The sequence below is a fragment of the Takifugu flavidus genome, chromosome 3 (assembly GCF_003711565.1).
Source record: "Takifugu flavidus isolate HTHZ2018 chromosome 3, ASM371156v2, whole genome shotgun sequence".
NCBI lineage: Eukaryota > Metazoa > Chordata > Actinopteri > Tetraodontiformes > Tetraodontidae > Takifugu > Takifugu flavidus.
In genome coordinates, this window is record NC_079522.1 from 4,947,282 (window position 1) to 4,968,445 (window position 21,164).

Consider the following 21,164-nt stretch of genomic DNA (forward strand, 5'->3'; position numbering starts at 1 on the left):
GACCCGACCCGGATAAGCGGTAGAGATGATGGATGGATGGATGGATGGATGGATGATGGATGGATGGATGGATTGATGGATGGATGATGGATGGATGGATGGATGGATGGATGGATGGATGGATGGATGGATGGATGGATGGATGGATGGATGGATGGATAATTTTAACAGCAGTGGACGTGCGTCATCATGATGATTACGAGCACGAAAGGGTTAATTCTATTTTGATTATTCCAGGGTGTGTTTTGCTGGAGGAGTGAGAAAACCTGTTCTCGTTTCATTGTTCTCGTTTCAGTTGTTCAGTAAGAATGTGCAGTTTGTTTAGTTACTTTTTTTTTAAATTAAATTTGAATGAATCAGTGTGGTCGTAAACGTACCATATCCCAGATGTGACACGTGATTTATTTTTGTGGACTAACTATAAACTAATTATTCAGCACTGGCATTTCTGCAACATCCAGCAACTTTTGTAATTTTATTGTTTCTAGTTCACCATCGTGTAAAACTGCTATGATGAGGAAGCCGATGCTGCTCTTTGGAACCTCTGGAGTTGCGTTTGTCATCTTCCTTTTCATTTACCAATTGGAGAATTTGAGAGACAGAAGAGTACGATGCATGTGTGGAGTATATTTGTGATGTCCTTTAAATCTGACACATGTGAGTTAATCCTTTGTTGAATTGCTGTTTGAAATGACATGTTCCTGGTCCAGGTGTAAAGTAAACAGAACTGGCTCTGGCTTTTTAAATACCGCGAGTCTTTAAATCTTTGCCAGCCTGCTGCCGTGTTCCGCTCATTCTCCGTTTTCGTTGTAGCTCAAAGGATTCTGAAGCTGCACGACCCGCGAAAAGCACTGCTGAGAGAAACGTGCCTCAAAAACAAGATGTATTCCGAGGGGAAGAGAACTGGGAAGACATGCCGGCCCACGAGCTGCACTTCCTCGTCGTGGATGACAATCATGGCATCATCTACTGTTTTGTTCCCAAGTGAGGCCGACACCATTTTAGCCCACAACAGCCTGTTGGACAGACGCTTCATCTCATTCTCCGCTCCAGGTCGCCTGTACCAACTGGAAGAGGGTCATGGTTGCCCTGCACAAAAACAGTACCGGGCCTTATGAAGATCCGCTCTCCATCCCCCCTGAGTCGGTCCATGACAACGAGGTGCTGACTTTCCTCAGCGACTTCCCGAAACCGGAGAGGATTGTCCGTTCCTGTCTTTCCATTGTCAACATCTCTTTATGTACTTTCTGTCTCGTCATTCTAGTTTACTTATTGTTGTCCTGCAGGCGAGGATGAAGCATTACACCAAGTTTCTGTTTGTTCGGAACCCGTTTGTTCGGCTCATCTCCGCCTTTCGGGACAAGTTTCAAAAGCGCAACAACGTTGTTTACCAAAGAACCAGCCGGCACATCCTGAAGAAGTACGGCAACATCTCAGATCCACCAGCGAGCGTGGACGAGGCGTTCGATTCCGGGCTCCACGTCTCGTTTTCCAACTTCATACAGTTCCTGGTTGACCCTGAGACGGAGAAAGATGAACCCTTTGAGTCCCACTGGAAGCAGATGCACCGTCTCTGTCACCCGTGTCTCATCGAGTAAGGTCACTTTTTACAGAAGGGTTAGCGGCTGCTCACTAGTACTTCTGGTGTTTGAAGGAAATTAGCTTTTTAGCCTTGTTTAACCCAGGGGCAGGTGTGCCCACGACTCGGTGCCAATTGGGTTTCCATGCAAACAAAATCATTCCCTGTTTGAATATCAGTGCCTGATTGCCAACTCGAGTCACGGCGCATTGTTCTGCTTTGCAGTTACGACTTTATCGGTCACCAGGAGACCCTGCAGATGGACGTGGAACATCTGCTGACCATCCTAAATCTGGAGAACGACATCACGTTTCCCACTTCGCCTGAAAACATTTCGGCCCAGGACGATTTGTCAAACTGGTTTGGAGTAGTGCCCCTAGAGGACAGGAGGAAGCTGTACAAGATCTACGAGCCAGACTTTGAACTTTTCGGCTACCCAAAGCCTGAAGAGTTGCTTCAAGATTAACGAAAAGTCGACGAACGGGATTAATTGACTTGTTAGATCCATTATATTAAAATTATCTCTTATTTGCTTTTACCTTGTTATATTCTTTATTCTTGTTATATTGTTTCTCATTACTTAATGTTTCTTATTATTTGTTAATGCTTAATGTTCATGATGCTTGATATGTCAACTCGAACTTCTCTGGTCAAGGGCGACAGAAATGCAGCTGCTGTGGGGAAGTGACAATGACTGGAGATAGAGCTGCAGGGCCTGACCCAGGAGGTGTTCATTTAATCTGTCTGATATGGAAGAATGTGCTGTGTGCGAGCTCATCAAATCAGTGAAGACCTACAGACCTATTATGATTTACAGTCTTTTGCTTTGTTTGGGACCTGCTATCTTGTGTTTCCCCCCTCCCTTTAGACACATTTAAATTCTGTGTAACTAGGGACCTCCTAATTTCAATAAAAGGATGGCTGAAGTTGTGCGTCAGAACGTGTTGGAGATCTGTAACTGAGCACATCTCTCCGTTCTCCTTGCAAGTAAAACTGTTGTCTTTGCCTCATTTGTTTTTCTCATGTTTCAGGTCGTTTGAACCTAACAACTTTGATCAAAAATGACTTGTTTTATATGTTGTCTATGGTGGCTTGTAGGGAAAGTTGATTACCAGATTTAAAAAAAAACAAAAAACAAAAGCTGGTACTGTTTTTGGGGAGCCTGTTCACTGCAAACATTGGACGCCACACAAAACCACCATGATGTACACACACCACACACACAACCAAAAATTCTCTCTCCGACCCTCATGGAGGGTTCGCTGTAAGCGTGTCAATAACTCGTCCATCTCTGTCTATATTTGTTCTGTACTGTTAGCTCTTTCACCACCTGAGTCTTAAAAGACAGACATCATGACACCTTTTAAAAAAAAAATAAAATGTACACAATCCAAAATGTAGTGGGAGAAAGTGTTTCGCACAGAACGTGACTGTGACACACAAAACAACTTTTAAGCAAAGCTAAAATTCGTAAGGAAACTCTCCAACCCTTTAGCCTTCAATTCAACTAAACAACTTCTAGTCTTTTCATTTAAAAACAGTCTCCAGTCCCTCATCTGTAGCGGCAATTTGTCTTGCGTATCAACAAACTAAAAACTTCAAATCAAGTGGCCACTGAGGCACCTAAGGACTAAATTTACACAGGATACAACAGAGTCCATTGTCCAGGCAAAAATAAAGATTTATTTTCCATCAACAAGCAAACAAACACTGGCCCTTTGCTGCCTCTCCTTCCCTGGTAAAATAAAACCTCATCCCTCCCAGGTATCCCGCACCAGCTACCCAGTACCTTCAAAATAAAAGCTTAGTCAAATACCCAAATTAACTGCAACAATGCTAAGTATCATAAACAAACTAAAAGCGTATTCCCCAAAACTAAACTACAAAAAATAACTACCGGTAAGTAAGAAGTGATTAAACATTACAAAGGTAACAAAGAGCTCCAACGTCATGCTTGTTCCTTGGGTAACCGGATGGTTAATGGGTATATGCGTATCTGCTGCGTATCTTCTGCATCCTGGGTCTATTTGTTTTGGTTGCCATGTGTGATGGCGCCCATGTGTCACATTGTGTTCCTAGCAGATGTGTGGTACGCCCCAGGGTGTTGGGCTGGTTGTCCTGCTTTGCCCTTTAGTTTCTGTTTGCTTTTCTCAGTGCCATTTATTTAAATATCCCTTTTCAGCATATTGAGGAGTGCTTTAGTAATGTTTAGCGCCATTGTCACCTGCTGGGTTTTGGGTGGAGGAGGAACAGCAGTGGTGCGGAGGTTCTGTTAACTTATGTAGGTTTTCCTTGTTTTGTGGTTTGGGTTTGTGGATTTGCGTGTAGTTGTTTCGGTGGATTTCTGTTTCTGTTTTGTGTTATGAGTGTTGAAAGTTGTAGTGACCTCTGCCACAGCTAGTTAGCATAGTCTCCCCCTCTCAAACCAGCTGTACCCCTGAATGGTTGTACCCCTGTGATGGCTGCACTAGACATCCATCTTTTGGGGGATTGGAACCGAACCATAATGACTGTTCATTTTAAGCATACAAAATGATTTTTATCAAATGTTAAATAAATGTTAATTCACTGCATCGTGCCTGAATTCATTTTGGCATTTACCTCTGTGGGTGGTCTTCGAACCCTAACCTTTGTTCACAAACTTGTTTTTCTGGTAATCATCTTTAGGGTTTTTAGTGTTTCTCGATAACGTGTTTACGACCGCTGGTTCCACTTTACGTGATTGAAGGATTAACATCAACCCCGACACAATTTAAATCTGTACATCCGACACAACACTGTTCTTTAATGGTGTTGGATTATACATTTCTTTCCACTCTTTTGCTCCCAATGTGGACATGATCAGGGTACAATTAATACAGGTGGGACCTTTTGACAGGAGCCTGGGACCCTGGGCGGAACAGGAACATTTTCAACTGGCTTTAAATGATGGCTCAGAACAGAAGGGTGCAGCTGGCAGGCAGCAGGAGCCAACTCTGTCACATCCAAGCTGTAAAAACAGCCCCCCCCCCCCCCCCCCCACACACACACACACACACACTTTGCAATGTAACACCCTCCTTAAAATAAAAGCTCTACCTACAGACAGAAATGTGATCCAACATGTGCAAAATAATCACAATATTTTAGCGGTGACATTGTCACCGTCCTTTTTGTACTTGATTTTGTGTCCTTGCCCGACGCATCAGACTCTCGTTATGATTGTACATTTTCTTCAAGGACACCGCGAGGCCGTGGCCTGCGTAGACCGCCGCAGGTGCTGTGCTCGACTCTACATAAACTTTGAAAATGCTGCAAGTCCAGGAGCGTGGCTGGTGTCTCCTTCTCTGTTGTGGAGTAGTGAAGTTGGTGGTGCTTGAACTTGACCAAGAAGTAGGAGATGGGGGCAGAAATGAGTCAGTAGCAGCAACCATTGCTAATCCAGACATCAATTTTGACTGGATGAACGCACAATGGAGAGGAATAGGTTTATAACCCATTTTACTACCACACACACTTGCATTACCGGAAGTCGAAGGCTCTGTTATGGTCTAAACCAGGGGTCGGCAACCCAACATGTTGGAAGAGCCATATTGGACCAAAAAAACAAGAAACAAATCTGTCTGGAGACGCAAAAAATTAAAAGCCTTATATAAGGCTTCTAATAAAGGCAACACATGCTGTAAGTGTCTATATTAGCTGTATTAGCCTACTTTCCAAATGATCAGTAGGCTACAAATACATAATGAGCATTCAAGATTAAATGTTTATTTTCGCTGCACCGCATCTTGGAGAGGATGACGCACCATGTGGCCACTCTGCTGTAAAATGACGCTTTAAGTTTAACTTCCATTATAATGAGATGTTGAAATTAAATATTTATTATACACATTTATACAGCATTGGAAAACTTTAAGAATGTTAATGTTTGCCACGTTTTTCCTCCTACAGAAATTATATTAAAACAATTTCCATTTTCATATTTTTGAAAAAGCTCCAGGGAGCCACTAGGGCGGCGCCAAAGAGCCGCATGCGGCTCCAGAGCCGCGGGTTGCCGACCCCTGGTCTAGAATCAATAAGACCAGAATAAAGCGGCTATTTTATTCTTATTGGTTCTTGAATGATTATCATCAAGACCTAATGATTATGCAGAAGTTGTGTCGAAGTCCCCGTTTGAAATGGCACATTTAAAAAAAACTAGTCAAACCACTTGACAGGAAAACTTTCAGACACCCCCAGAAATGGCAACTTTAACCTGACAGGCCTCTGTCACCCCACTGGGTCATGGTTTCCTCTCCTCCTCTCCTCTCCTCTCCTCTCCTCTTCCTCTCCTCTCCTCTCTCTCTCCTCTCCTCTCTCTCCTCTCCTCTCCTCCTCCTCCTCCTCCTCATCAAGTAGACTAGTGATGCTATTTCGTGTATAGTTTTTCTGCCCCCCCCCTTCTGTATTCATTTACAGGTATCGCTGCCTTCAGAGCTGCATAATGACCTCCGGCCCCGCTGACCCACTCAACCAGCAACTTATTCAATATTCAATATAATGTATTTTTGTATGTATTTCTATGCTCTATGCCTCTCCTCTCCTCTCCTCTCCTCTCTCTCCTCTCCTCTCCTCTCCTCTCCTCTCCTCTCCTCTCCTCTCCTCTCCTCTCCTCCTCTCCTCTCCTCCTCCTCTCCTCTCCTCTCCTCTCCTCTCCTCTCCTCTCCTCTCCTCCCTATTCTGTCCTCTACCTGTCCTTCCCCCTTCTCCTCTCTCTCTACCCAGCCCCCCCATCAGCAGGAGGGTCCCCCTACATGAGCCTGGTCCTGCTCAAGGTTTCTTCCTGTTAAAGGGGAGTTTTTCCTTGCCACTGTTGCTTGTCTGGGGTTAGGCCCTGGGATTCTGGAAACCGCCTTGAAACAATTTTGATTGTAAAAGACGCTATATAAATAAAGATTGATTTGATTTGATTTGATTTGATTTGATTTGATTTGATTTGATTTGATTTGATTTGATTTTGAGTGAGGGAAGAATGGAGCAGATCAACAGGTGGATCGGTGTGGCGTCCACAGTACCGGTAATGTGGACTCTGCACCGGTCCATTGTGGTGAAGAGAGAGCTGTGCCAAAAGGCGAAGCTCTCAATTTACCGGTCAATCTTCATTCCTACCCTCATCTTGTTACAAAGATTGGAACATATGATTGGGATTAAAGGGACAGCACTAGACTGGTTTAGATCATATTTATCCGATAGATACCAGTTTGCTGATGTCCATGGCGTTCCCTCTTCATACAGTAGGGTTAGCCATGGAGTTACACAAGGTTCTGTACTTGGACCAATCCTTTTCACCTTGTACATGCTTCCCTTAGGGAACATTATTCGGCAGCATGGAATAAATTTTCATTGTTATGCCGATGACACTCAGCTTAAAATTTCTGCGGGAGTGCTCTGTAAGATCTGGATAAAATTTGCAGCCACTTCAGAAGTCAGGTAGCGTCTCCTCACCGTTCTCACAGGGGCCCTCCGCTGGTTAAAACTGGTGATGTTAAAAAACACACAAAAGTGGTCAGACACGGCCAGATCCACAACCGAGGACCCACCCACGGACAGGCCATAGGTTATGACCAGGTCCAGGGTGCACCCTCTGCTGTGGGTCGGCTGCGTGACATGTTGTTTAAAATCCAAACTGTGAAGGAGGTTTAAAAATTCTCTGGACACTGGGTCCGAGGCGTTGTTGACGTGTAGATTAAAATCACCAGTTATTAAAATCCTGTTGTATTTAGCATAAATTATTGATAAAAATTCTGAGAATTGGCTGATAAAAGAGGTGGAGTATTGGGGTGGTCTGTAAACTGTTATGCTTAAAATAGGAGGGCTGCTAAAAACAAACGCATGATGCTCAAATGATGGAAACGTATTAAAAGAGACCTCACTTGATGACATTTCGGTCCTTGTTACTGAAGCGGTTCCACCTCCTTTCCTGCCCCCCCTTGTAGAAAATAAAAAGTTAAAATCTGGGGGGCAAGCCTCTGTGAGAACAGCAGGTGCATCAGTGCCAAGCCATGTCTCAGTAAGGAGAAAATCATCTAGTTTTCTGTCTAAAATTAAGTCGTTTACCATAAAAGATTTGTTTAAAAGAGAGCGCACGTTCAGCACCGGTTTATGTCCGTGCCGGACGTGCGCTCATCATGTCTTTTTATGGGAACAATAAAAGCACTGTTGCGTCTGGAAACAGTCCTGGGTTTCTGTCCATATGAAATGATGGTGTCAATGGAGTGAGTGATCTGTGATCCTGATGGCAGACATGGGAGTAGTGGTGGAGAGGCATGTATGGTGGAGCGTGCGGGGGGTGAGCGTATATGTGAGTGCGAGTGAGGGGCAGAGTGTTGGCGTGCATGTGGTGGAAGAAGTAGCTGGGGAGAGGGAAGTCTGGGCTTCTCTTCTTAGGCTGCTGCCCCCGCGACCTGACCCCGGATAAGCGGTAGAGGGAGGATGGATGGATGGATGGATGGATGGATGGATGGATGGATGGATGGATGGATGGATGGATGATGGATAATTTTAACAGCAGTAGACATGCGTCATCATGATGATTACGAGCACAAAAGGGTTAATTTTATTTTGATTTTTCCAGGGTGTGTTTTGCTGCAGGTTCGACAGCAGTTAAGGGTGCGAAAACCTGTTCTCATTTCATTGGTCTCGTTTCAGTTGTTCAGTAAGAATGTGCAGTTTGTTTAGTTACTTTTTTTTAAAATTAAATTTGAATGAATCAGTGTGGTCGTAAACGTACCATATCCCAGATGTGACACGGGATTTATTTTTGTGGACTAATCAGCTCTGGCATTTCTGCAACATCCAAAAACTTTTGTATTTTTATTGTTTCTATTGTTATTATTGTTTCTAGTTCACCATCGCGTAAAACTGCTATGATGAGGAAGCCGATGCTGCTCTTTGGAACCTCTGGAGTTGCGTTTGTCATCTTCCTTTTCATTTACCAATTGGAGAATTCGAGAGACAGAAGAGGTACGATGCATGTGTGGAGTATATTTGTGATGTCCTTTAAATCTGACACATGTGAGTTAATCCTTTGTTGAATTGCTGTTTGAAATGACATGTTCCTGGTCCAGGTGTAAAGTAAACAGAACTGGCTCTGGCTTTTTAAATACCGCGACTCTTTAAATCTTTGCCAGCCTGCTGCCGTGTTCCGCTCATTCTCCGTTTTCGTTGTAGCTCAAAGGATTCTGAAGCTGCACGAGCCGCGAAAAGCACTGCTGAGAGAAACGTGCCTCAAAAACAAGATGTATTCCGAGGGGAAAGAGAACTGGGAAGACATGCCGGCCCACGAGCTGCACTTCCTCGTCGTGGATGACAATCATGGCATCATCTACTGTTTTGTTCCCAAAGTGAGGCCGACACCATTTTAGCCCACAACAGCCTGTTGGACAGACGCTTCATCTCATTCTCCGCTCCAGGTCGCCTGTACCAACTGGAAGAGGGTCATGGTTGCCCTGCACAAAAACAGTACCGGGCCTTATGAAGATCCGCTCTCCATCCCCCCTGAGTCGGTCCATGACAACAACGTGCTGACTTTCCTCAGCGACTTCCCGAAACCAGAGAGGATTGTCCGTTCCTGTCTTTCCATTGTCAACATCTCTTTATGTACTTTCTGTCTCGTCATTCTAGTTTACTTATTGTTGTCCTGCAGGCGAGGATGAAGCATTACACCAAGTTTCTGTTTGTTCGGAACCCGTTTGTTCGGCTCATCTCCGCCTTTCGGGACAAGTTTCAAAAGCGCAACAACCTTTTTTACCGAAGTACCAGCCGGCACATCCTGAAGAAGTACGGCAACATCTCAGATCCACCAGCGAGCGTGGACGAGGCGTTCGATTCCGGGCTCCACGTCTCGTTTTCCAACTTCATACAGTTCCTGGTTGACCCTGAGACGGAGAAAGATGAACCCTTTGAGCCCCACTGGAAGCAGATGCACCGTCTCTGTCACCCATGTCTCATCGAGTAAGGTCACTTTTTACAGAAGGGTTAGCGGCTGCTCACTAGTACTTCTGGTGTTTGAAGGAAATTAGCTTTTTAGCCTTGTTTAACCCAGGGGCAGGTGTGCCCACGACTCGGTGCCAGTTGGGTTTCCATGCAAACAAAATCATTCCCTGTTTGAATATCAGTGCCTGATTGCCAACTCGAGTAACAGCGCATTGTTCTGCTTTGCAGTTACAACTTTATCGGTCACCAGGAGACCCTGCAGATGGACGTGGAACATCTGCTGACCATCCTAAATCTGGAGAACGACATCACGTTTCCCACTTCGCCTGAAAACATTTCGACCCTGGATTATTTGTCAAACTGGTTTGGAGTAGTGCCCCTAGAGGACAGGAGGAAGCTGTACAAGATCTACGAGCCAGACTTTGAACTTTTCGGCTACCCAAAGCCTGAAGAGTTGCTTCAAGATTAACGAAAAGTCGACGAACGGGATTAATTGACTTGTTAGATCCATTATATTAAAATTATCTCTTATTTGCTTTTACCTTGTTATATTCTTTATTCTTGTTATATTGTTTCTCATTACTTAATGTTTCTTATTATTTGTTAATGCTTAATGTTCATGATGCTTGATATGTCAACTCGAACTTCTCTGGTCAAGGGCGACAGAAATGCAGCTGCTGTGGGGAAGTGACAATGACTGGAGATAGAGCTGCAGGGCCTGACCCAGGAGGTGTTCATTTAATCTGTCTGATATGGAAGAATGTGCTGTGTGCGAGCTAATCAAATCAGTGAAGACCTACAGACCTATTATGATTTACAGTCTTTTGCTTTGTTTGGGACCTGCTATCTTGTGTTTCCCCCCTCCCTTTAGACACATTTAAATTCTGTGTAACTAGGGACCTCCTAATTTCAATAAAAGGATGGCTGAAGTTGTGCGTCAGAACGTGTTGGAGATCTGTAACTGAGCACATCTCTCCGTTCTCCTTGCAAGTAAAACTGTTGTCTTTGCCTCATTTGTTTTTCTCATGTTTCAGGTCGTTTGAACCTAACAACTTTGATCAAAAATGACTTGTTTTATATGTTGTCTATGGTGGCTTGTAGGGAAAGTTGATTACCAGATTTAAAAAAACAAAAACAAAAGCTGGTACTGTTTTTGGGGAGCCTGTTCACTGCAAACATTGGACGCCACACAAAACCACCATGATGTACACACACACACACACACACCAAAAATTCTCTCTCCGACCCTCATGGAGGGTTCGCTGTAAGCGTGTCAATAACTCGTCCATCTCTGTCTATATTTGTTCTGTACTGTTAGCTCTTTCACCACCTGAGTCTTAAAAGACAGACATCATGACACCTTTTAAAAAAAAATAAAATGTACACAATCCAAAATGTAGTGGGAGAAAGTGTTTTGCACAGAACGTGACTGTGACACACAAAACAACTTTTAAGCAAAGCTAAAATTCGTAAGGAAACTCTCCAACCCTTTAGCCTTCAATTCAACTAAACAACTTCTAGTCTTTTCATTTAAAAACAGTCTCCAGTCCCTCATCTGTAGCGGCAATTTGTCTTGCGTATCAAACTATAAAACTTCAAATCAAGTGGCCACTGAGGCACCTAAGGACTAAATTTACACAGGATACAACAGAGTCCATTGTCCAGGCAAAAATAAAGATTTCTTTTCCATCAACAAGCAAACAAACACTGGCCCATTGCTGCCTCTCCTTCCCTGGTAAAATAAAACCTCATCCCTCCCAGGTATCCCGCACCAGCTACCCAGTACCTTCAAAATAAAAGCTTAGTCAAATACCCAAATTAACTGCAACAATGCTAAGTATCATAAACAAACTAAAAGCGTATTCCCCAAAACTAAACTACAAAAAATAACTACCGGTAAGTAAGAAGTGATTAAACATTACAAAGGTAACAAAGAGCTCCAACGTCATGCTTGTTCCTTGGGTAACCGGATGGTTAATGGGTATATGCGTATCTGCTGCGTATCTTCTGCATCCTGGGTCTATTTGTTTTGGCTGCCATGTGTGATGGCACCATGGTCACATGGTGTTCCTAGCAGATGTGTGGTACGCCCCAGGGTGTTGGGCTGGTTGTCCTGCTTTGCCCTTTAGTTTCTGTTTGCTTTTCTCAGTGCCATTTATTTAAATATCCCTTTTCAGCATATTGAGGGGTGGTTTAGTAATGTTTAGCGCCATTGTCACCTGCTGGGTTTTGGGTGGAGGAGGAACAGCAGTGGTGCGGAGGTTCTGTTAACTTATGTAGGTTTTCCTTGTTTTGTGGTTTGGGTTTGTGGATTTGCGTGTAGTTGTTTCGGTGGATTTCTGTTTCTGTTTTGTGTTATGAGTGCTGAAAGTTGTAGTGACCTCTGCCACAGCTAGTTAGCATAGTCTCCCCTCTCAAACCAGCTGTACCCCTGAATGGTTGTACCCCTGTGATGGCTGCACTAGACATCCATCTTTTGGGGGGATTGGAACCGAACCATAATGACTGTTCATTTTAAGCATACAAAATGATTTTTATCAAATGTTAAATAAATGTTAATTCACTGCATCGTGCCTGAATTCATTTTGGCATTTACCTCTGTGGGTGGTCTTCGAACCCTAACCTTTGTTCACAAACTTGTTTTTCTGGTTATCATCTTTAGGGTTTTTAGTGTTTCTCGATAACGTGTTTACGACCGCTGGTTCCACTTTACGTGATTGAAGGATTAACATCAACCCCGACACAATTTAAATCTGTACATCCGACACAACACTGTTCTTTAATGGTGTTGGATTATACATTTCTTTCCACTCTTTTGCTCCCAATGTGGACATGATCAGGGTACAATTAATACAGGTGGGACCTTTTGACAGGAGCCTGGGACCCTGGGCGGAACAGGAACATTTTCAACTGGCTTTAAATGATGGCTCAGAACAGAAGGGTGCAGCTGGCAGGCAGCAGGAGCCAACTCTGTCACATCCAAGCTGTAAAAACAGCCCCCCCACACACACACACACACACCACACACACACACTTTGCAATGTAACACCCTCCTTAAAATAAAAGCTCTACCTACAGACAGAAATGTGATCCAACATGTGCAAAATAATCACAATATTTTAGCGGTGACATTGTCACCGTCCTTTTTGTACTTGATTTTGTGTCCTTGCCCGACGCATCAGACTCTCGTTATGATTGTACATTTTCTTCAAGGACACCGCGAGGCCGTGGCCTGCGTAGACCGCCGCAGGTGCTGTGCTCGACTCTACATAAACTTTGAAAATGCTGCAAGTCCAGGAGCGTGGCTGGTGTCTCCTTCTCTGTTGTGGAGTAGTGAAGTTGGTGGTGCTTGAACTTGACCAAGAAGTAGGAGATGGGGGCAGAAATGAGTCAGTAGCAGCAACCATTGCTAATCCAGACATCAATTTTGACTGGATGAACGCACAATGGAGAGGAATAGGTTTATAACCCATTTTACTACCACACACACTTGCGTTACCGGAAGTCGAAGGCTCTGTTATGGTCTAAACCAGGGGTCGGCAACCCAACATGTTGGAAGAGCCATATTGGACCAAAAAAACAAGAAACAAATCTGTCTGGAGACGCAAAAAATTAAAAGCCTTATATAAGGCTTCTAATAAAGGCAACACATGCTGTAAGTGTCTATATTAGCTGTATTAGCCTACTTTCCAAATGATCAGTAGGCTACAAATACATAATGAGCATTCAAGATTAAATGTTTATTTTCGCTGCACCGCATCTTGGAGAGGATGACGCACCATGTGGCCACTCTGCTGTAAAATGACGCTTTAAGTTTAACTTCCATTATAATGAGATGTTGAAATTAAATATTTATTATACACATTTATACAGCATTGGAAAACTTTAAGAATGTTAATGTTTGCCACGTTTTTCCTCCTACAGAAATTATATTAAAACAATTTCCATTTTCATATTTTTGAAAAAGCTCCAGGGAGCCACTAGGGCGGCGCCAAAGAGCCGCATGCGGCTCCAGAGCCGCGGGTTGCCGACCCCTGGATAAAACTAAAGGCCACACTGCCCTCTTGTGGGGAATAACGTAACTAGCACTCAACGTCAACTGAATTAAGAAAACGATGCCGCGTTGAATAAAGTGGTTGATTTGTATGAGTATTTACGAATATGTATCTGCTTTTAATTTGGTAAAATGCAGTCTGTTATATTCCAATAATGTTGGTGGTTTGTAAAAAAATTCCCAGCCTTCCATTTTTTTTAAAACGTGACATGGACCTTTTTTGTGGTTGCGTCAAAGTCACAGAGGATTTAAACCAAGATCAGTTTTTAGTGATGATCGGCTTTTCGCAAATACTGGCAGCCTTTTTTATTTTTGTCAATTTCCACGACTATTTGAAAGGTTTGCCGATGCTCTGCCTAGTTGTGGCAAATCTAAGATACTTTAAGCATTCCCTTTAAGTCATTGGCAGCCTTTCATTTTAATTCAGTCGATTTTCAACATAATCGACGACGTCGAGTGTGATGTTGCTTTATTTTTTTTTTAGAAGTTCTACATGCAGATTTTATCGGCAGTGATAAAGCGAGGAGCGTTTAGGATTTTACGTTACTTAATCCTTTATTTGGCTACGCCAACAAAAAAATAGTCCCGCAGCTGGGCGGCAGTTAATTATCGCTCATTCGAACAGCTGTACAGCGGAGTGATATTCCCTGTAAAAGGTCCCAGTGCCGAAGCACTCTCTCAGCACTCGCGGAATGTCTCCTGTCATTGGTCAGAACTCTCTGTTGGATTAAAAAACAAGTGTCTAAAATACCACGTTACCACCTTGAACATTACAACCCCCCCCAAAAAAAACACGGAGAAGAAGTTGTCTTTAACGCCTTTATTTGTATTTTTTTTATCACTTTTATTTGTATTGAAATTTATAACCGGTGTCTTTTTTTTTTTTAACGGCTTTTGTCATCTAAGTCACCTAAACAAAAGTCACCAAAAATGATTTCCTGTTATACAAATCCGCCAGGTGAACGTTCTTTCGGGCTTCATCAGGGTGATGATGGACAGCTGTGGCCCAACGCCGTGCGAGGAAGTTCCTATTATAACCATCGAGAGCACACTTCAGAAACACACGAATCCCCCAGACTGTTGACGCGAGAGTCAGCCGTCGTCAGCGGTAACAGAAGCTCAGGTGGCAATTTTTTTCACCCCCCCCCCCCCACGAAAACAGAGATTCTTCACGGTTGAGCCGATACAACTGAGAACTACAACATCCCTGTCTGCGCTCATGAGGAGAGTTTGGAAAATGCGGATTTGTTGAGAGGCATCTTTAAATATCCCAGAAAGGAGGCGTTTAAACTGATGCTTCGATTCATGGCTAAACAAAGACTTCGACCTACGGGGAGAGAAGACCGAGGACTGGAGCCGAGGCCTCGCTAACGGGACTGCGCGAGCCTCGCCTTCAAATTATGGCGAAAGGAAAAGGGGAGGCTGGAGACCTGATATGGATATGAACACTTTGGATGCTGGACAACACGAGCCCGAGAAGAGCAGCGGCGTTGCTCCAGAACTCCAAAACAAATCAAGGATACAGTTTTTAGCTCCAATAACTTTGTCAGTTTCTTGCTAAATCCGCCCTGATGTTTGAACTCAGATCCGATAAACTGGGAAAAAAAAAAAAAACAGAATTCCTCCTGACTGCTGCCCACAGTGGGCGGAGCCTCTTTTCTGGAACAGCGCCGCTGCAGATACATAGAAGAACCTGCACTTTTAGATGATTTTACATTTGTGATGTTAAAAAAAAACACAAAGTAACGGATGCGACAGACGGCACTAGCGCGGCGGCGGATGCCGACGGACGACCCCCTGGAATGCTAATCGCTGTCCCTCTCCCGAGGTTAAGCCCTCGACTTGCTGGTGATGTTTTGGTAAAGTTAGAAAGCCAATTAAACGAGATTCAGTCGGGCGTTCCTAAACACTCCTCCCTGCCATCGCTCCTCGGTAGCTGCCTCATTTCCAGGGTGACGTCGGCGGGGTCCGCGGGCACGCCGGCGTCTGAATTGCGATGATGAGCTAGCCCCCGCGGCGACGCGGTTGCTGGTATGACGGTGTGCCCACCCCACCCCCAGCCCCATTCCCACTGTCCCTCAGTTTACAAGAAACAAAAAAAAATAATAAAAGATCGAAGAAACAAACAGAAAAACAGGAAAAAGAAATCCCCTCACCCCCAAACTGGGCCTGCCAGCACACCGTAAATTTCAAGTGTGTAAAGGTGTGTGTGTGTGTGTGTGTGTGTGTGTGTGCGGCCAAGGCCGCCAGAGTCTTTGAGAATATACGACGACTGCTCTGCGCGTGCGTGCGGAGGCTCCATGGGGGGTGAGGGGGACTCCTAGTATTTCTTCCCTGGGACGAACTCCTTCGCTTCAGGATTCAAGATGCTCTTCCTCTGCAAAGGAAAAGGGGGGAAATTAACCACCGAAGAAGAAGAGGAAGAGTTTTGCTCCCGTTTCTGGTCAACTCACCGCCACTTCCTCCAGGTTGCTGTGGTGGTCGCTGACCGACAAGCCATTGAGCTGCTGCTGCAGCTGGCCCACCCCCTGGTTGTTGAGGTCGCGCGATGGGATGAACCAGTCCTGGTCCTCCTCCTCCAGCATCTCCTGGAAGCAGCGCTCCAAGAACTCCTGCTCCAACAGCTCCTCCTCCACCTGGAAGTCAACCGACGGGCAGGAGAAACCGGTCAGGCGAAGAACTCGGGGTCGCTAAAAGTAAAAGGGGGAATCTTCATCACACCTGTCTGTTGTACTCCTCTTCGTTCTCCATCCACATGTACTCGGCGAAGGGGTTGGCGTCGTTGCTGTCTCCTGCGTGCCCGTTGGCCACCGGCTCCTTTCCCTCCTTGCCTGGAGCTCCTCCTCCGGGGGTCTTGGCCACCTCTGGACCGCTCATCTCAGCCGGCTCTGCGCGTCACAGCAGGAGAACTCAATAAATCCGCCTCCTATAGGTTTCCACCTCGCAGGTCTTCGCTGGCATCGCAAACCCGCTCCGTCGGGCCGACAAAGCCCCGAGTGTGTGGCCACGAACGGAGACAGACCGCGCAGAGTCAAGTCCCGTTTCCACTCAGTTCTCCCAGAAAAGCTCTCACAAAAGGAGAGTTTCCTCTGTTAAAGCCGATGGGAGGCTTCCTCTGTCCTGAGACCCACCAGCAATTAAGTTAATAATAAAGAAAAAAAGCTTTGCACCCCCCCCCCCCCCCGTGCATGCTGCTCATGTGATTTGCCCTCTGTGGTGACATAATCACTCAGACGGCTGCAACAGACGTGTCATGACTCAGCCGCAGCGTCGCGGGGGGGGGGGGGGGGGGAGAATCTGGCTGAGCCCTCGGGGTCAGGGCTGAGTTGACGGATAGAAGGATCCCTTAAACTGGAGCGCTCGGTCCGATTGGTGCGTTCGCCCGACGCCGTATGACTGTTATTGTGAGCGCGGCGCCCTAAATGAAAGGTCAAACAAACACTTTTAACCTAAGTAGGTCAGTGGAACGAAAGGTGTGTCGGCCTGCTCCATTCGTAAATGTAACCGGTGACAAGCGGCGCAAAGATTCACACTGGCCGTTCATCTATCGCCCGAAACAAGCAGAGCGAGAGCGTGAACACCAGGGGAAAATACACCCAGTCTAAATTTAATTCCTAGACGGTGGTGCCAGCATACCCGAGGTGATCCAAGCCCGCATCCAGGAGCCCGGCTCTCTTGTTTATATTTACTGGAGCTGCGGTGCGACGCGGCCATTTCTTTCGACGCATTAATTAATCCGGACTATTTGTCGAAGCTGTTGCGGACCAGCGAGAACTTTCCCCTGAAAGAGAGTCATATCGCCGACGCAGGTATGACCGACGCCGCCCTGACAGCAACAATCCTTTCAGCCAATTAGTCCGAGAGCATTTCTGGTTGGCCGATTACGTCACGCGGACTCGTCCGCTGGGGGCGACGGTGACACGCGCGGATGATCTCGCAGCCGTGTGCGCCTCGTGCACACGCTGCACATTTCACACGCCGTACGCGTTAGCCGAGGTCTTCCGCCGCACGATATGCTTCTCATATCCTTCTATTAGTAGCTGGCATCATCTGGGGTGCGTTGCTCTGCTGTGGTCACCGAGCCTGGGGTCTTAAGAAGCGCTTGAAAAGACAGGTTTTAGCAGAGCAAAACATGCAGCAATCACACAATAAATGCTCAATCTGCGTTTCCTCGTGTAGAAAGCTGCAGCGAGCGGGCCGCTGCACGATCAAGCTCGGACCGCGATATGAATAAATCATTGGGTCACCATTTTCTGCTCCCCCTGCCGCTCAGGTTGAAATTGCGTAACGGCGCGTTAGCGATGATTTCAAAATTCGGGAGTGGCGAGCACATGCCACGCCTGAAAAATTAGATTTTATAGACAAAAGATAAAACAGCAGACAGGTAGAAAGCTGTGGTTATGCAACACGGTCGGGGGGTATATTTAAATTTATATTACACATGATTTGACCACTTTTGTGGCCTGGGGGGAAAAAATTGTCCCCTCACGGACAAATAAAGTTTTTCTGTTTTGAATGGTGCAAAACTGGCTGTCAATCATGTTCCTCCAGACAGGAGTCCGTTTATCTGAGATCAGTCTAGAATCAATAAGACCAGAATAAAGCGGCTATTTGATTCTTATTGGTTCTTGAACGATTATCATCAAGACCTAAAAATTATGCAGAAGTTGTGTCGAAGTCCCCGTTTGAAATGGCACATTTAAAAAAAACAAAAAACTAGTCAAACCACTTGACAGGAAAACTTTCAGACACCCCCAGAAATGGCAACTTTAACAACATTCGAGTTTACTTCAAGTAAAATCTATATTTTACCAAGTTGAGTAGAAGCATTCAATGATTTGTCGGTACCGTAAAGACAGCCAATCATTTATAATCAAACTATTAAAAAAGGGGGGGGCTGATGACCGCATTTCTTAGAATATAGCTTAATCTTAATTCAACTACCAATAAAACGCTAATAAGGCAAGTGCGTGGTTCAAAACGCACACAAATCTGTGCTACGTGACGTTCTGTTATGCAACAGTTGATGTGTTGCATGTTATAGTAGCATGCTAGCGCTCCGCTAAACCCCACGATGCTAACAGGCTAAAGCAGATGTACGGGCCTACCTGGGGAGACGGTAAACGGACTGTACAGATCTAGCCGAGAGAATGCTACACCCACCGCTGGGCTGTCAGCGAGTGGGCCTAAGGTGAAAGCTATCTCTGCAACAACAAAGGGTACGCGGCGCTGGATAGCTGGAGGCGTTCTATCCAATAAAGTTGCGAGTCAAAGTAACGCGAAAACTGCTCGAGCACGAAGGCTACGTGACATGAAAGCACACTCTTGATTTGGGGAACACCCCACGCATCACGCCGAGGTCAAACTTAAATGCCGTTTGCATGTTTCGGGCCAAACAAAGTCGACTGCTCTTATCAGCTAGCATGCTGCTACAGCATGGCAGCATCAGTGAGGCAGGTCAACAAAACAAGCCCTCGCTTCGGGGATTACCACAGCTTTACACCACAGACGTGTCGTTCCAAAAAACACGCTGTCGCGTTCAAAAGTTACCTGGCATCGTTATCCTGGTATTCACTGTGACGTGTGACCAAAGTACAGCGCGAACAGTGCGTGCTCGTCGATCCCACCAGCGGAGATTACTTTGTGCTGCGATGCAACGTAGCTCAAGTTAGCTAAATCTTGTTAGCCACCTTGCTAACGTTAGAAAGCTGGGGCGGTCACGTGGTATAATGATGCGTTCAGCGTCCTCCCGAAATCTCACCGGAAACCAATCGTCGGAAACCCTCAAATGGGACGAATCACACTAAATTGTACTCTTTTTTTAAAACGCAAATGGTACAGAACAGCAGAATATTACGTTTCATGCTGAAAACCATGACGCAATAGCACTGAAACTGAAAAAGGTCGGTTTTCAGGTGATGGAAATTAACTTAATATCGACACGTGAGCACTAATGTGTTGATTCGTATCTATTTAGATCTTTGCACGTAAATTCAAACGAGAATGTAGTGATACAAAAAAGGGCTGCAAATTTACAATTCCACAAAACATCTGGTTACACTCCACTGCGGTATTCAAATTCCTTTTACCCCCTGAGGTTATAACTGCATATAAAGGTACATTCCAAAAGGAAAAATACAATAAACCCTGTATGTCTGTACAGTGTCAGTTCTGTGCTTCCTAGAACACTGACAGGGTATGGATGAAGTCTTCTTCTAATGTGTGTTTTTTATTATTAATTAACAACAGAAATTATGACACAAATCAAATACACAGCCGTCGGAAATGAGCTGTTTCTTAAAAACAGCTGTTCAGAATATCTGAAACTGAAACGCATCACAGTTTCACGCAAACTGGCAGCGCATAAACTACTGATGCTTTACTAAATACTAATTTTCTAGATTTTGTTCTCCAGATAAACTCAAAATAAACACTTTATACAGAGAGACCTGGAAAAGACTTTGGGTTTTAGGCCGGACGACAAATGACGACTGTGCATTTGTTCATTAGTCGTCGAAAATCGGAGGTAAAATTAGGTCCGCGAACGCAGCGTGTGAACAAACAGCTTCCGCCGCTCGGTTCTTTATGCTCCACCAAAACATGAATGCCTGCGTGGCTTTGGACACAAAGCCCCGCTGCCGAGCAACAACGAACCGTTTAACCAACCAGCTTTATTAATTCACTTCTAAGACGAAAACCTTACGATGTAAGAATATCAACTGTTGGAAAAGGCGCGTAGACACCACGGAACGGTGGTACCGTTTAATCTGCGCTGCGTTCGCACGAATTTGCCGGAGCGCAACACGCTGAGTAAAGACAGCAGTCCCGTTACTTTACAGTGAAATAACAATCATTTTTATGCTACTTTCGCTTGCTATCCAGTTGTCTCGTTTCAGCAAATCCTCTCACTCACCGCACAACTTCAACTGCAGATACTCGGGGGGGGGGGATCCACAAAACAGCTGTCGGTGGGGGCGAGAAACGGCTAATTTCCTGTCTTGGTGTCGCGAAAATGCACAGCTAATTAATTCTGACAAGCCTTTACCGGCGCTCTCTTTGGGGGCATATGTTTGCTCAACAAAGGATATAATACACAGTTTTTGATCTTAAAACGTCGTAGGAGGAGACGGACTGTCGCTGTCGCGTTTGGCCAGCTGTACCCTCCGCTCATTGGCTGGATTCGCCGTCAATCAACACGTTCTCGGGATCCTATTGGTCCACACGGATCAACGCCCCTTGCGACTCGCCAGTTCACGTATAAGTAAACAAAATAAGTTTTTTTTCTCTTCTCGAAGACCCTTTTTGCAATCGATATGGCCAGTTAATCGTTGACAACGTGGCTATGCTCACTGGCTTTCTGTTGCAAACCGAGCGAATCTGGTTTGTGAGACTAATAGATCGGAGGGGAAAAAACTATGACTGCAGATTTAAAGCATGATAAAACCAATAAGATCATTTAAAAATGTCTCCACACTGGCGGGCAGGTTTCTTTGCGTGTGTGCTTCCAAACGATGCTGAATTAAACCTTAAACTCTTTCAAATATGCATATGGAAACCGATACATTGTCATTTTAAAGT

The 21,164-nt window shown here is 45.1% G+C and overlaps 3 protein-coding genes across 6 annotated transcripts; 2 read left to right on the forward strand and 1 right to left on the reverse strand.

The window, feature by feature from the left end:
- The first annotated feature begins 367 nt into the window (after positions 1-367).
- Positions 368-12,098, forward strand: LOC130522505 (carbohydrate sulfotransferase 12-like). 3 transcript variants are annotated; one of them, XM_057026958.1, is made up of 6 exons: positions 368-439; positions 8,375-8,560; positions 8,768-8,940; positions 9,010-9,159; positions 9,243-9,550; positions 9,761-12,098. In XM_057026958.1, exons 2-6 carry the CDS (start codon positions 8,464-8,466, stop codon positions 9,999-10,001), a joined length of 969 nt encoding a protein of 322 aa, XP_056882938.1. In that variant the 5' UTR covers positions 368-439; positions 8,375-8,463; the 3' UTR covers positions 10,002-12,098. The 3 variants fall into 3 exon arrangements, with proteins under 3 accessions (XP_056882938.1, XP_056882939.1, XP_056882937.1); XM_057026959.1 differs by lacking the exon at positions 368-439 and adding an exon at positions 8,180-8,206 and having other exon boundaries at positions 8,442-8,560; XM_057026957.1 differs by lacking the exon at positions 368-439 and having other exon boundaries at positions 8,259-8,560.
- On the forward strand, positions 898-2,723 carry LOC130522506 (carbohydrate sulfotransferase 12-like). The gene is made up of 4 exons (XM_057026960.1): positions 898-983; positions 1,052-1,203; positions 1,287-1,594; positions 1,805-2,723. The coding sequence occupies exons 1-4, from the start codon at positions 914-916 to the stop codon at positions 2,043-2,045; spliced, it is 771 nt and encodes a 256-aa protein (XP_056882940.1). The 5' UTR covers positions 898-913; the 3' UTR covers positions 2,046-2,723.
- A 2,293-nt stretch (positions 12,099-14,391) lies between the features above and the next one.
- Positions 14,392-20,752, reverse strand: paip2b (poly(A) binding protein interacting protein 2B). 2 transcript variants are annotated; one of them, XM_057026589.1, is made up of 4 exons: positions 20,500-20,752; positions 16,308-16,474; positions 16,040-16,222; positions 14,392-15,963 (listed from the first exon to the last, which is right to left on the reverse strand). In XM_057026589.1, exons 2-4 carry the CDS (start codon positions 16,461-16,463, stop codon positions 15,907-15,909), a joined length of 396 nt encoding a protein of 131 aa, XP_056882569.1. In that variant the 5' UTR covers positions 16,464-16,474; positions 20,500-20,752; the 3' UTR covers positions 14,392-15,906. The 2 variants fall into 2 exon arrangements, with proteins under 2 accessions (XP_056882569.1, XP_056882568.1); XM_057026588.1 differs by lacking the exon at positions 20,500-20,752 and adding an exon at positions 19,137-19,365.
- Between the last annotated feature and the right edge of the window lie 412 nt (positions 20,753-21,164).